Source organism: Mobula birostris, chromosome 15 (assembly GCF_030028105.1).
Source record: "Mobula birostris isolate sMobBir1 chromosome 15, sMobBir1.hap1, whole genome shotgun sequence".
Taxonomy (NCBI): domain Eukaryota; kingdom Metazoa; phylum Chordata; class Chondrichthyes; order Myliobatiformes; family Myliobatidae; genus Mobula; species Mobula birostris.
This window is the reverse complement of record NC_092384.1, coordinates 38,217,340-38,230,945: the sequence shown is the minus strand read 5'-3', so window position 1 is coordinate 38,230,945 and position 13,606 is coordinate 38,217,340. Positions and strand designations below refer to the sequence as shown.

At 44.6% G+C, this 13,606-nt stretch overlaps 1 protein-coding gene across 2 annotated transcripts in view; it reads right to left on the bottom strand.

The window, feature by feature from the left end:
* The window catches only part of LOC140210558 (plasmanylethanolamine desaturase 1), a 170,666-nt gene extending 160,748 nt beyond the window's left edge, over positions 1-9,918 (bottom strand). Inside the window, exon 1 of one of the 2 annotated variants that reach the window (XM_072279618.1) lies at positions 9,187-9,918. In XM_072279618.1, the coding sequence (XP_072135719.1) occupies positions 9,187-9,349 (163 nt within the window). In that variant the 5' untranslated portion in view covers positions 9,350-9,918. The remainder of the gene's footprint in view (positions 1-9,186) is intronic. The other variant, XM_072279617.1, reaches the window with a different exon arrangement.
* Between the last annotated feature and the right edge of the window lie 3,688 nt (positions 9,919-13,606).

Genomic DNA, 13,606 nt, shown 5'->3' with positions numbered 1-13,606 from the left:
ACCAGAGCTACTGTATATGCAGCTCTACACCATGGCTCACCATCCCACCTCTCCCTTATTCCACAGTTGGACAAGTATATCTACAACCACTTTTTTAATTTCACTTTTTAATGCCAAGGAGCGCAAAAACAGAAGTAACGTGTATATAAACAAAACTGAGGTAGTATTCAGGGGTTCAATGTCCATTTAGGAATCGGATGGCAGAGGGAAGAAGTTGTTCTTGAAATCACTGCGTGCGTGCCTTCAGGCTTCTGCACCTCCTTCCTGACGGTAACAGTGAGAAAAGGGTATGCCCTGGGTGATGGGAGTCCTTAATAATGGACATCGCCTTTCTGAGGCACTGCTCCTTGAAGATACCTTGGATACTACGGCAGCTCGTACCTACGATGGAGCTGACTAATTTTACAACTTTCTGCAGCTTCTTTCGGTCCTGTGCAGTAGCCCCCACAACCCCATACCAGGGAGCGATGCAGCCTGTCAGAATGCTCTCCATGGTACTGTACATCTATAGAAGCTTTCATGGGGTTAAGGGGCCAAATCTCTTCAAACTCCTAATAAAATATAGCCCCCATCTTGCCTTCTTATCAATGATGTCATCCAGAATATAAATGGTGAAGGTACTGAGTGTGGTTAGATTCTCTCTTGTTATAAACGGCCATTGCCCAACCTTTCTGTGGCAGGCTATTTCTTGCCACCTATCAGGCTAGGCCTGGATGTTACTGAGACTCCCAAAGTTCAGATTGTGTCATACTTACATTGTACTAGGCCATTTAATAGATTTTATGTTGTTAAATACACTTACAGTGTGCTAGAAAGGTTGTGAACCCTGTAGAATTTTCTCTATTTCTGCATAAATATAACCCAAAATCTGATCAGATCATCATGTAAGACCTAAAACTAGATAAAGAGAACCCAATTTAAAGAAGTACTTGAACTTTGTTTTCAGTAACTGGCATGACCCCCCCCCCCCCCCCCCAGTAGAGCAATAACTTCAAACAAGTGTTTCTGGTAACTGTAGGTCAGTCCTGCATGTTGGCTTGGAGGAATTTTAGGCCATTCCTCCTTACAAAACTGCTTCAGCTCTGGGATGTTGGTGGGCTTCCTCGCATGAACTGCTTGCTTCAGGTTCTTCCACAACATTTCTATAGGATGAAGGGCAGGACTTCGACTCCGCAATTCCAAAGCAAATGTTCTTCTTTTTAAACTATTCTGCTGTTGATTTATTCTTGTTTTTTGGATCATTGTCTTGTTGCGTTATCCAACTTCTATTAAGTTTCAGGTGACAGACTATTACCCTGACATTCTCCTGTAAAACATCTTCATACAATTTTGAATTCATTATTCCCTCAATGACTGCAAGCTGTCCAGTTCCTGAGGCAGCAAAGCAGCCCCAAACCCTGATGCTCCTTCCACCATGCTTCATAGTTGGGATGAGGTTTTGGTGTCGGTGTGCACTGCCCTTTTTCCTCCAAACATAGCAACGTGCATTTCTGCCAAAAAGTTCAACTTTATAGACTCATCTGTCCCCAGAACATTGTCCCAGAAGTCATGTACAATATCCACGTCGTCCTTTAAAAACTTGAGTCATGCAGCAATGCTCTTTTTGGAGAGCAGTGATTTCCTCCGTAGTGTCCTTCCATGAACACCATTCTTGTTTGGTGTTTTTTTGTTTAGTGGGCACATGAATGTGGGCACGTGGCCAAGTGGCTAAGGCATTGGACTAGCGACATGAAGGTCGTGAGTTCGAGCCCTAGCTGAGGCGACGTGTCGTCACACATTGCTCTGCGATGACACTGGTGCCAAGCTGTATGGGTCCTAATGCCCTTCCCTTGGTGTTGTGGAGAGGGGAGACTTGCAGCATGGGTAACTGCCAGTCTTCCATACAACCCTGCCCAGGCCTGTGCCCTGGAGAGTGAAGACTTTCCAGGTGCAGATCCATGGTCTCGCAAGACTAACAGATGCCTTAAGGACACATGAACAGAGACTTTAGCAAGTTCTAGTAATTTCTGCAGGTCTTCTGCTGTTACCCTTGGGTTCTTCTTCACCTCCTTCAGCATTGCATGTTGTGCTCTTGGTGTGATCTTTGCAGAATGCCCACTCCTAGGGTAAATAGTAACAGTACTGAATTTTCTCCATTTGCAGACAATCTCTCTTGCTGCATGAACACTCGGGTCTGTAGAGACGTTTTTGTAGCCTTTTCCAGTCTCGTGCATCTCTACAATTCTTCTTCTAAGGTCCTCTGAAAGTTGTTTTGATCGAGTCATGGTGCACATAAACAGATCTTCCTTGAGAAGAGCAGGCTCTATCAGTAACCTGACTTTTTGTCTTTCTTTTTTATATATAGGTCAGGGCACCTCTACAACCCACAACTCCAATCTCATCTCATTGATTGGAACACTTGACTCCAAGTTGCTTTTGTCGAAGGCATTACCCCAGAGGTTCACATTCTTTTTCCAACAAATACATGTAATATTGTTTCATTTTTCTCAATAGGTAAACGAACATGTTTTTTTTGTGTTATTTACTTAATTGGGCTCTTTTCATCTAGTTCTAGGACTTACGTGAAGATCTGATCACACCGTAGGTCATATTTATGCAGAAAATTCTACAGAGTGCACAGACTTTAGAGCACCACTGTAAGTTCTGCTTTCCTTTAACACCTAAGCTTCTGAATATTCTGGAACGTCTCGTGCATCAGTGTTTGTAAAAGGTTTGATAGTTTGTCACTTCTCTGTGAATTAGCCAGCTGTCTAATACCCTCTAAGGGCAGGCTTGTTATAGCTTTCTCCTCTAAGCAAAGGTTCTTTCTTCATAGAGAACCTCAACAGGAAGAATCCGTCCCACAGTCCCCACATCACAGGCTGGGAGAATTACCAGAGCTAAGTGTATTTTTATGCCAATCATGCCCATACCCCCAGCACAGCCTTATTAGAAGTACTGTGTTCGGCTTTGCTCCCCTCACGCAGGGCAAAATGAAGACCCTGGTAAAATTCTCCATGAGAACAATCGAATAGACATCAAAGGCTGAAATGACTTGCTCTGGAATAGCATAGATTTAGAAGTAACTTAAGTGTTGAAAATGATGAACAAATTAGACTGTAATTATGTTGAAAGATGACCTGAATTAAACAGAGAAGGCAAAACTTGTTGAGAGTGCTGGCAATACACATAAACTGTAAACACAGCAATAGATTAGGCAGCAACTGCTTCCTTTTGTAAAAGGTAGTGAACCATTTGAAGAAGTTGCCAGTTCCTGCAGTTTGTTTGGACTCTACACATATTCAGTTGATTGCTGTGACTGATAACCACAGTGTATGAAAGGTGAGATGGTGGATGATGTAACGCATTGCTACTGGATCTCAATTTGATCATCTTCAGGGTCTGCAGCTGATTTCCCAAATAATATTTCCCCTAAATTCACCTGTTTCTTTAAGACATGCCTTTGCTTCTCCCAGTTGACCACACAGCTACTATTAGAAAACTTGATAAGCAATTGTTCCACAGAAGTTATTCAACCTTAAGAGTTATCGCTGCATACCTGATCCTTTCTTTCTTGACATCGATTCTACTGACAGGAGGTAGAGAATCACAATCATCACCAAGAACCTTCTGGAGGTTTCCCTCCCTTTAACTGAAGGATGCTGAGGCCAATTATTGGCCCCAATCGTCATCCAACAGAAATCATCTGATTCACCACTGATTAAACCTGAACCCTGTGACCTCAGTTATACAATGAACAATAAATTACTAACCCTGTAATTAGGTAGTGTCATCTCCAACTCTATTTAAAATACCACGGATCTAATTTTATTTAAAAGGCAAAACAATTCTTATTCCTGATGAAGAGCCCTAATTTATTCATTACAAGTAGTATTTGTCTAGCACTAAATTTAGACAATGAATTTAAGTGAAACCATTTTAATTTTAGGCTCTTTAATTAAATAAGGTTTGCAGCTCTCATTAAAATGTACAGTCAAAGTCAAATCTAATAACTCTGTGCCATATTGGATATTCAGTCACATTTGAATGCCAGGAATATTTGATATGCCAATTTAGGGATGTCACAACTGGCAATGGGCCACAATGAGGGAATAAACTGCATCTTCAATTCAGGAAAACGGCTTAGCTGCAGTACTGACTTCATAAAGCATGAATGACTCCAAGTCTTACCTCTACTAATCAGTTATTAGGAACATTTGTATAAACAACTAAATTTATTGTTATTTTCTGTGGAGACTTGGGTCGGTGCTTTTTCCACTTTCACACGAGAGGATCACATTACATAATAAAAACACTCTAATCCACTTCCCACCACCGATAAATTGGTAAATCTGCAGAGAGCAGCTCACAGAGTCGCCGCGCTCCGGCATCTGTGGAAGGAGTGCAAGCCAAACATTACGCGAATGGAATGAATGAATTTCAGATACTAAGGAAAGGTGACAGGTGGAGAAACATAGCACGAACAAGAGTTGTTTAGGTTCAAATCCCATTTCAGTGTTAAGCACATAACTTGGGCAGACACTGAAAGTTGGCTTGCCCACAGAAGGCAAAGGGTGGTAGTAGATAGAATGTTTTCTGCCTGGAGCAAAGTGACCAATGGTGTTCCACAGGGATCTGTTCTGAGACCCCTGCGCTTTGTGATTTTTATAAATGACTTGGATGAGAAAGTGAAAGGGTGGGTTACTAAGCTTGCAGGTGACGCAAAGATTGGTGGAGTTGTTGGCAGTGTAGATAGTTGTCAAGGTTTACATCAGGATGCATGGATAGGATGCAGAGCTGGCCTAAGAAGTAGCAGATGGAGTTTAATCTGGGAAAGAGCGGAGTGATATACTTTGGAAGGTCAAACTTGAAGACAGGGTACAGGATTAATGGTAGGATTCTTAGCGGTGGGGAGAAACGGGGATCTTGGGGTCCACATCCACAGAATTCCTCAAAGTGGGCACACAACTTGATAGAGTGGTTAAGAAGATATATGGTCTGTTGGCCCTCATTAGTTGGGAGTTGAGTTCAGGAGCAGGAAGGTAACGTTGCAGCTCTATAAACTCTGGTTAAGCCACACTTGGAATATTGTTTTCAGTTCTTTTTTGCCCCGTCATAGGAAGGTTATGGTAGCCTGAGAGTGGGTGCAGAGAAGATTTACCAGGATGCTGCCTGGATTAGAGAACACGCCTTATAAAGAACACAGAAGTCCAAAGAGGCTGTACTGCACTGTACACTTCGTTCTGTATTCTATCACAAAGTGAACTGTCCTGTTGGAGGTTCCAACCTTCAAATGAATGACTGCCAGCTCATAAGATGCAAAATGTCCTGTTTCTTCCCCGTATCCCAGCTAGATTTATTTATCATTTAACCTACATCACACAAGCCAATATTACTTTGCAGAGTGGAAATGTTTGCTGTATAGAAATTATGTATTTAAGTCAACATTTATATTGCTAGATTGTGAGATATTACCAAAACCGGCTTTCTAATATAATTATTTATACATTACTCAATGTTCATAAAAGTAACAGTGTTCTTATATATACCATAAAATATAGGAGCAAAACTCGGCCATTTGGCCCAAGTCTGCTCTACCACTTCATCATGGCTGAACCAATTTTCCTCTCAGCCCCAATCTCCCAGCCAGTTAGAAAACGCTCCCTTTATTCCCACTCTTTGCCTCCTGCCAATCAGCCACTGCTTTGTCCATGCTAGAATCTTTCCCGTAATACCATGGGCTCAGAGCTTGTTAAGCAGCCTCATGTGTGACACTTTGTCAAAAGCCTTCTGAAAATCCAAGTACACGATGTCAACCAATTCTCCTTTGCCTATCCTGCTTGTTACTTCTTCAAAGAATTCCAACAGATTTGTCAGGCAAGATTTTCCCTTGAGGAAACCATGCTGACAAAAGCCTACTTTATCATGTGCCTCCAAGTGCACTGAGAAATCATCCTTAATAATCCACTCCAACATCTTCCCAACCATTGAGGTCAGACTAGCTGGCCTATAGTTCCCTTTCTTCTGCCTCTCTCCCTTCTTGAAGAGTGGAGTGACATATGCATTTCTCCACTGTTCTGGAACCATACCAGAGTCTAGTGATTCTTGAAAGATTATTACTAACGCCTCCATGATCTCTTCAGCCACCTCTTTCAGAATTCTGGAGGATACTCCATCTGGTCCAGGTGACTTACCTACCTTCAGCCCTTTCAGTTTCCAAAGAACTTTCTCTCTAGTTATGGTAACATCACATACTTCATGACCCCTGACACCTGAAACTTCCACTATACTGCTACTGTCTTCCACAGTGAAGACTGATGCAAAATGCTTATTCAGTTCATCCACTACTTTGTTGTCCCCCATTACTACCTCTCCAGTGTCATTTTCGAGAGATCCGATATCCACTCTCCCGTCTTTTACACTTTACGTCGCTGAAGAAACTTTTGGTATTCTCTTTAATATTATTGGCTAGCTTACTTTCATAGTCTATCTTTACCTTCTCAATGATTTTTTAGTTGCCTTCTGTTGGTTTTTGAAAGCTTCCCAATCCTCTAACTTCTCACTAAGTTTTTGCTCTATTATATGCCCTCTCTTTGGCTTTTATGTTGGCTTTTCCTTCTCTTGTCAGCCACAGTTGTGTCATCTTTCCTTTAGAATACTGCTTCCTCAGGATGTCTATATCCTGTTCCTTCCCAATTGCTTCCAGAAATACCAGCCATTGCAGCTCTGCCATCATCCCTGCCAGTGTTCTTTTCCAAACAATTCTGGCCAACTCCTCTGTCATGCCTCTGTACTTCCCTTTACTCCACTGTAATACTGATACATCTGACTTTAGCTTCTCCTTCTCAAAGTTCAGGGTGAATTTGATCATATTATGACTACTTGCCTCTAAGGGTTCTTTTACCTTCAGCTCTCTAATCAATTCTGGTTCATTGCACAACACCCAATCAAGAATAGCTGATCCTCTAGTGGGATCAACCATGAACTGCTCTAAAAAGCAGCTATGTTGTATATGAATGAAATATTCAAGGTTTTAGGTTAGTAATCAAAGCTAAATACCAAAGACAGTGTCTCTATGCTTCTCTATATAATCTTGTCAGAGGATATTTTTGAAAACCCTAAAGCAATGATCACAACTTTGACTGCAAAGTTAAATAGGAGCTGCAAACTTTAATTAAAGAGCCTAGAATTCAAACAGCTTTGTTTAAATGTTGTATCTAAATTTAGATCAAGACAAATACTACTCATGGTGAAAAAATTAAGGTTCTTTAATGGCAATGAGAACTTGTAAATGAAATTACACAGTATACCAAGAAACTTCACATGAAAAGTACTTTTGAAAAGGATTGCCGGAAACTACCATTTTTATGCATCAAACATCTACAAACTGCAGATGCTGGAACCTAGAGCTTCTGCAGGCACTCAACAGCTCATCTGTGAAGGGAAACTGTCGGTCAAAACCCTTCATCAGGACAAAAAGAACAGTGGGAAGACAGGCAGCGTAAAGAGGTGAAGGGGAAGGGTGATATGCCATAAAGGGCTGATATGTCATCGGTGGATTGAGACCAGGAGGGGTGACTGACACATGGTCAGGTTGGGGAGGGAAGGGTGGAAACAGCAACAGAGACTGGGAGGTGATCGGTTGAGAGAGTGAAGGGCTGCATAATGATGAAACCTGGTGAGACAGGATGGTGGTCAGATGGGAATGGGCTTGGTGAGTACCCAAGTAAGAGGAGTGTGAGGGTGATGGGCAGGTGGAGTAGGTGGAAGAAGGGAATGCAGCTGGGTATTCAAGGACTGGGTAAATGGGGGAATGGGAGGACAGAAAGGGAAAGGGACAAAGGAGGATCAAGTTACCTGAAACTAGAGAACTCCCAACTTTCATGCATTTGGGTTGTAGGCTACCCAAGCAGAATAGGAGTGCTGTTCTTCTAGTTTGCATTTAGCCTGCAAACTACTCTGTGATAATCATTAAGTGATTTGCTTTGGAGGTGTTTGCTGATAAGTATCGGCCCAGATTCCCAACAGCACCCCCACTCTTCTTTGAAAGAGCAGCACAGGACAGAGCTGAGACAGCAGACAGGCCTCACTTTAGGACCTGGCTTGACAAATGGACCTCCTTAACACAGCAGTACTCACTTAGTAGTGCTCCTGTGTGTCTGCCTGGATTATGTGTACACGGCTTGCAGTTGGGAATAGTGAATATAAAGCGAAAAAAAAACAGCTATTGCAATTCTGAAACCAAACCAGGAAATAAACATTAACTTTAGTTTAGTTTCCAAGGAAGATGCCAGCCCTGTTGAGTACTGTCAAGTAATTTTTTTGTTAGAAGCAGCATATTCAGAGGCAATGTGACAACGTTGATACACCAGCATGCCCACTGCATTGTGTCTCCCCAGGCTATCGATAGGGGTAACTGAACCATCAGGTTCCCACATCCCAGCATTGCAATTATGGAAATGACACTCCCAGGGCAGAAGTGGCTAACACAAAGGGGCATAATTTTAAGGTGATTGGAGGAAAATACAGCGGGGATGTCGGAGGTAAGTTCTTTACACAGCGAGTGGCGGGCGCACGGACTGCCTGCCAGGGGTGGTGGCAGAGGCAGGTACAGTTCCCTTAACAAACTCTTGGTTGATACAAAATGGAGGGCTATGTTGGAGGGAAATGTTAGATTGATTTTAGAGTAGGTTAAAAGACCAGCACAACATTGTGGGCCGAATGGCTTGTACTATGCTGTAATGTCCAGTGCTCTGTTGGTTTATAATTGATGTATGTACCAAAAATACAGTAAAAAGCTTTTGTTTGCGTGCATCCAGAGAGATCATGCAATGAAGACAAACCAGAGTGCTAAACTCCATACACAGTTGGTGTATAGATGCCTTCCAGCAATAAGTGGTTGAGGGACAGACTAGTTTAACTTTTCAGGGAAAGTTTGACAAAATGTTTGACGCAGGGAACATTACCTGCGGGGAAAAACAGGGTCATTGGGATGAATTTTGACACGGAGAGACAAATGGCCCCGTCCTATGGTATAAACCTCAGAGTAATGTTACTGTAATGTCTCTGCGTTGTTGTAATTCCCCTGGCCTTCCCTGCTCCGCCTGGCAGTGCAAACAGAGATGTCAGTGGTACCGAGGCGGGTGGTTCACTCAGCTATAATTAGATTGTGCCCAGACTGTCCGCTGGCACCTTGGCATGGCTTACCCGGCGAGTAGAGCTGAGCCAGCTCCCTGGCGCCAGCGTGCTGCGGTCCCCAGCGCGGCACCGTGCTGCTCCTGGCCCCGGCGCCGTGCTCGTTGCCGTTCGGGTCCTCCTCGGCCATGGACTGCTGCTCGATCTCCGTCTCCGACAGCAATGCGGCCGCCATCGCCCGCGCCCCGCAGAAGAGAAAAAGCCGGCAGCTCAAGCTCGGGCTCCCGGGGATCTGATAGCCTGGAGCCGGGACCCAGCTGGCGCAGGGGAAGCCCGGGGCTCGGTGTGAGAAAGCCCGCAGCAACGAGAGGACAGAGCCCACGCCCTTAGCAGCAGCTGTATACAAAGCCGGCGCCGGGATAATGCTGCGGGCGAGCCGGCGAGAAGCGAGCAGAGTTGCAGCCTTTCGGCACGGAAAGACGTGCAGCCCCGTACGTGCAATGGAAGGCGTGCAGCAGCCTGCTCCAGCACGAACTGCCTGCGCTCCACCCGACTCTCGCTGCCCGAACACAGAAAGCAACGAGAAAACCACACGCACACCAGCAAATGTCAGAATGCAACACAAGTAACCGTGCTCAGGTGGTAAACTGAGTCCACGGAGTTCCTATTACTTTTGCTGGGTGGTTTTCAAATGCGGGGCAACGGCATTAAGTAAACAAAACAGTAACTAAGAAAATAAAACATAATGCTGGGAAAACTCAGCAGGTCAGAAACCATACGTGGACAGAGAAACAGGGTTCATGTTTGGCCACTTTGTCTCGGTCCATGATGTTAACGCAATCAAAAATCTCGCAGGACATCCGGCAGATCCCGTTTTGCATTGCCGATGCACGCTTTAAACTCGCCACTGCAGTCCGTTCCCAGATCACACAAGCGTCCGCCCTGGCTGCCCGATGATGGAAGGAAGTGGTGAGGGAAAGGGGAATCATACCGAGTTTGAGAGTGGGGTGAAGGGGATCCGGGGATGTCATGAAGGGAACCAACAGGAATGAAGGCCTTAGGGATGCTATCGTGGCAAGAAGTTTAGGCAGCAAAAATTGGCCGCAGAACCAGGCGTAGCGTTAGTGTAGTGAGTAGATGTAGCAACTTAGAACAAAGGACAGGTACAAGCACAGGAACAGGCCCTTCGGCCCACAATACTATCATAGAGTAGAACAGCCCAGGAACGAGCCCTTTGACCCAACTGACCATCCAGACCACAGTGTCCTCCTGGTTAGTCCCAGTTGGCCAAGTTTAGCCTGTAACACTCAAAGTCCCTCCATGTACCAATCCAAATGTCTCTTAAATATTACAACTGTCCATGCCATACCTCTTCCTCTGGCACAAACATGTGAAATTCTGCCGATGCCGGGAATCCCAGCAACACACACAAAATGCTGGGGGCACTCCGAGATCAGGCAGCATCTCTGGGAAAGAGTAAACAGTCGACATTTCCGGCTGGGGCTCTTTGTCAGGACCGAGAAAAAAGATAATTTAAAGCAAGAAGGTGGTGGTGGGGGGGAAGAAGTACAAGGTGGAAGGTGATAGGTGAAACCGGGAGGGGGCAGGGGTGAAGTGACGAGCTGGGAAGCTGACAGGTGAAAGAGATCAGTACTGGTGAAGGGGGAATCTGACAGGAGAGGATAGAAGGCTATGGAAGAAAGGGAAGGGGAGGAGCACCAGAGGGAGGTAATGGCCAGGTAAGGAGATGAGGTGAGAGAGGGAAACAGGAATGGGAATGGTGAAGAGGGGTGTGTAATAAGTGGAAATTAAGAAATCGATGCTCATGCCATCAGGTTGGAGGCTACCCAGACGGAATATAAGATATCGCTCCTCCAACCCGAGTGTGGCCTCATCGCAGCTGTAGAGGAGGCTATGGGAATGGGAAGTAGAATTGAAACGAGTGGCCACCGGGAGATCCCGCTTTTTCTGGTGGACAGGGAGCACAGGTGCCTGGATCGAAACCCTGCATCAGAGTGTTCCTTCCATGGCCCCAACTCTCTGCCTGAGCTCCTCCAGCAGATTGTCTGTTTCTGCAGATTCAAGCACCTGCCGTCTCTGGGGAAACTAAAAGATTCTGATTGAATTGGGATCAGTGGAAGGTGTGAGGGGTTGGTAGGAGAGAGAGTGAAGAGTCCCTCTGTAAGGTCCAAGGTGTGACGGGGAGAAAGCTTCAGCACGTCTGCCTGTCCCTTCGCTGAAGTACCACAGCGTGTTTATTCCAGGAATGGATTTGACACGGGTCCAGTCTGACTTACAAGTGGTTACAGCAGAGCACATTAAAATAAGGGGTGAGATAATGATGCTTTCAGTCTCTTGGTATGTTAAATACCAACTGCCTGGGTGGCGTAGTGGTTAGAACAATGCTGTTACAGATCGGGGTGTTCGGGAGTACAGAGTTCAGTTCGGTAAGGAATGCCCAGGCACTCCAGTTTCCTCCCACAGTCCAACGGCGTTCCGGGTAGGCTAATTGGTAATTGTGAATTGTTCTGTGATTGGCTTAGGGTTAATCGAGCTTGCTGGGGTAATGTGGCTCGAAAGGTTGGAAGGGGCTACTCTGCACTGTATCACTAAATAAGTAAATATGTGCTCTGAGATTAGCTTACAGCCATTTAATATTTTGATTGGACAATTCTCACCATGATTACGGACTCTGACGTTAAACAGAAATTTTCCTGTGATCTGCAGTGCAATAACAATAACATGCTCCAAACCATTACGTTTGACACCTAGAAGCCCAAAGCTATGTTTTCAAAAGAAGAATTATGTTAGTCACTTTCACACGGAACATGGCCAGAGCCCATCAATTAGACAAAACTGGTGAGCTACTTGGGGAATGCTTATGTTCAAAGGAACCTGATTATCCATACAGATAGCAACAGACAAAATGCTGGAGGAAATCAGTGGATCAGTCAGCATCTACAGTGCAAAATGAACAGTCAACATTTGGAGTTCTTCAGAACTGGAAAGAGAGAGGCGAGGTAGCCGGCACAAAAGAGTCGGGGGGCAGTGAGGAGTGAGACCTGGCGGATGATATGAGGATCCAGGTGAGAGTGGGATAATAGGCAGGTGGGGAAGGAGGGCTTGGGTATGAATCAAGAAGCTCAGAGGTGATAGGTGAAAGTGACAAAGGGATAAAGAAGATGGAATCCAATGGGAGATTCACAAACGAAGATTTCTCCAACTTCTGGTAACCATTCCCATCACCCTCCCCCCTTTGTTTTCCCTTATTCCACTGACCTTTCCCTTTCCCCTCCCCCACCCTTTCGATCTGCCCATCACCCACACAGTACTCCCTCCAGTTCTCCTTACCTCCTTCCAATTTTTCCTTGGTCCACTGCCCTCTCCGATCAGTTTCCATCTCTTGTGCCCTTTGTCACTCCACCTATCACCTCCAAACTTTTTACATCATTCACACTCCCTGACCCCCAACTGCCTATTTGCCCCCATCACCTGGATACACCTATCACTTGCCAGCTTTTTCTTCATCCCTTTCCCATCCTTTTTTACCAGCTTCCTCCCTTTTCTTTCCAGTCCTGAAGAAGGGCCTTGACCCAAAACATCTACTGTCCATTTCTCTCGCTAACTGCTGCCCGATTCACTGAGTTTCAACAGCATTTTGGGTGTTGCTCAAGATTTCAGCATCTGCAGTCCCTCCCTCCTATGTATTCTTGCACATATAGGTCTGAAAGTTAGCATCTAGATTCAGAATCGGAATCAGGTTTATTATCACCAGAATGTGATGTGAAATTTGTTACCTTCGCAGCAGCAGGTCAATGCAATACATAATCTAGCAGAAAGAGAAAAAAATAATAATAATAAATAAAAGAAAACATAATAATAAATAAATAAATAACATAACATAACATAACATAACATATATTGAATAGATTTAAAAGAATGTGCAAAAACAGAAATACTGTATATTAAAAAAAAGTGAGGTAGTGTCCAAAGTTTCAATGTCCATTTAGAAATCGGATGGCAGAGGGGAAGAAGCTGTCTTGAATCACTGAGTGTGTGCCTTCAGGCTTCTGTATCTCCTACCTGATAGAAACAGTGAGAAAAGGGCATGCCCTGGGTGCTGGAAGTCCTTTCTCAGACTCCGCTCCCAGAAGATGTCCTGGGTACTTTGTAGGCTAGTGCCCATGATGGAGCTGACTAGATTTACAACCTTCTGCAGCTTCTTTCAGTTCTGTGCAGTAGCCCCTCCATATCAGACAGTGATGCAGCCTGTCAGAATGCTCTCCACCATACAACTATAGAAGCTTTTGAGTGGATTTGTTGACATGCCAAAACTCTTTGAATTCCTAACAAAGTATAGTCGCTGCCTTGCCTTCTTTATAACTACATCAATATGTTGGGACCAGGTTAGATCCTCAGAAATCTTGACACCGAGGAACTTGAAGCTGCTCACTCTCTCCACTTCTGATCCCCCTATGAGGATTGATATGTG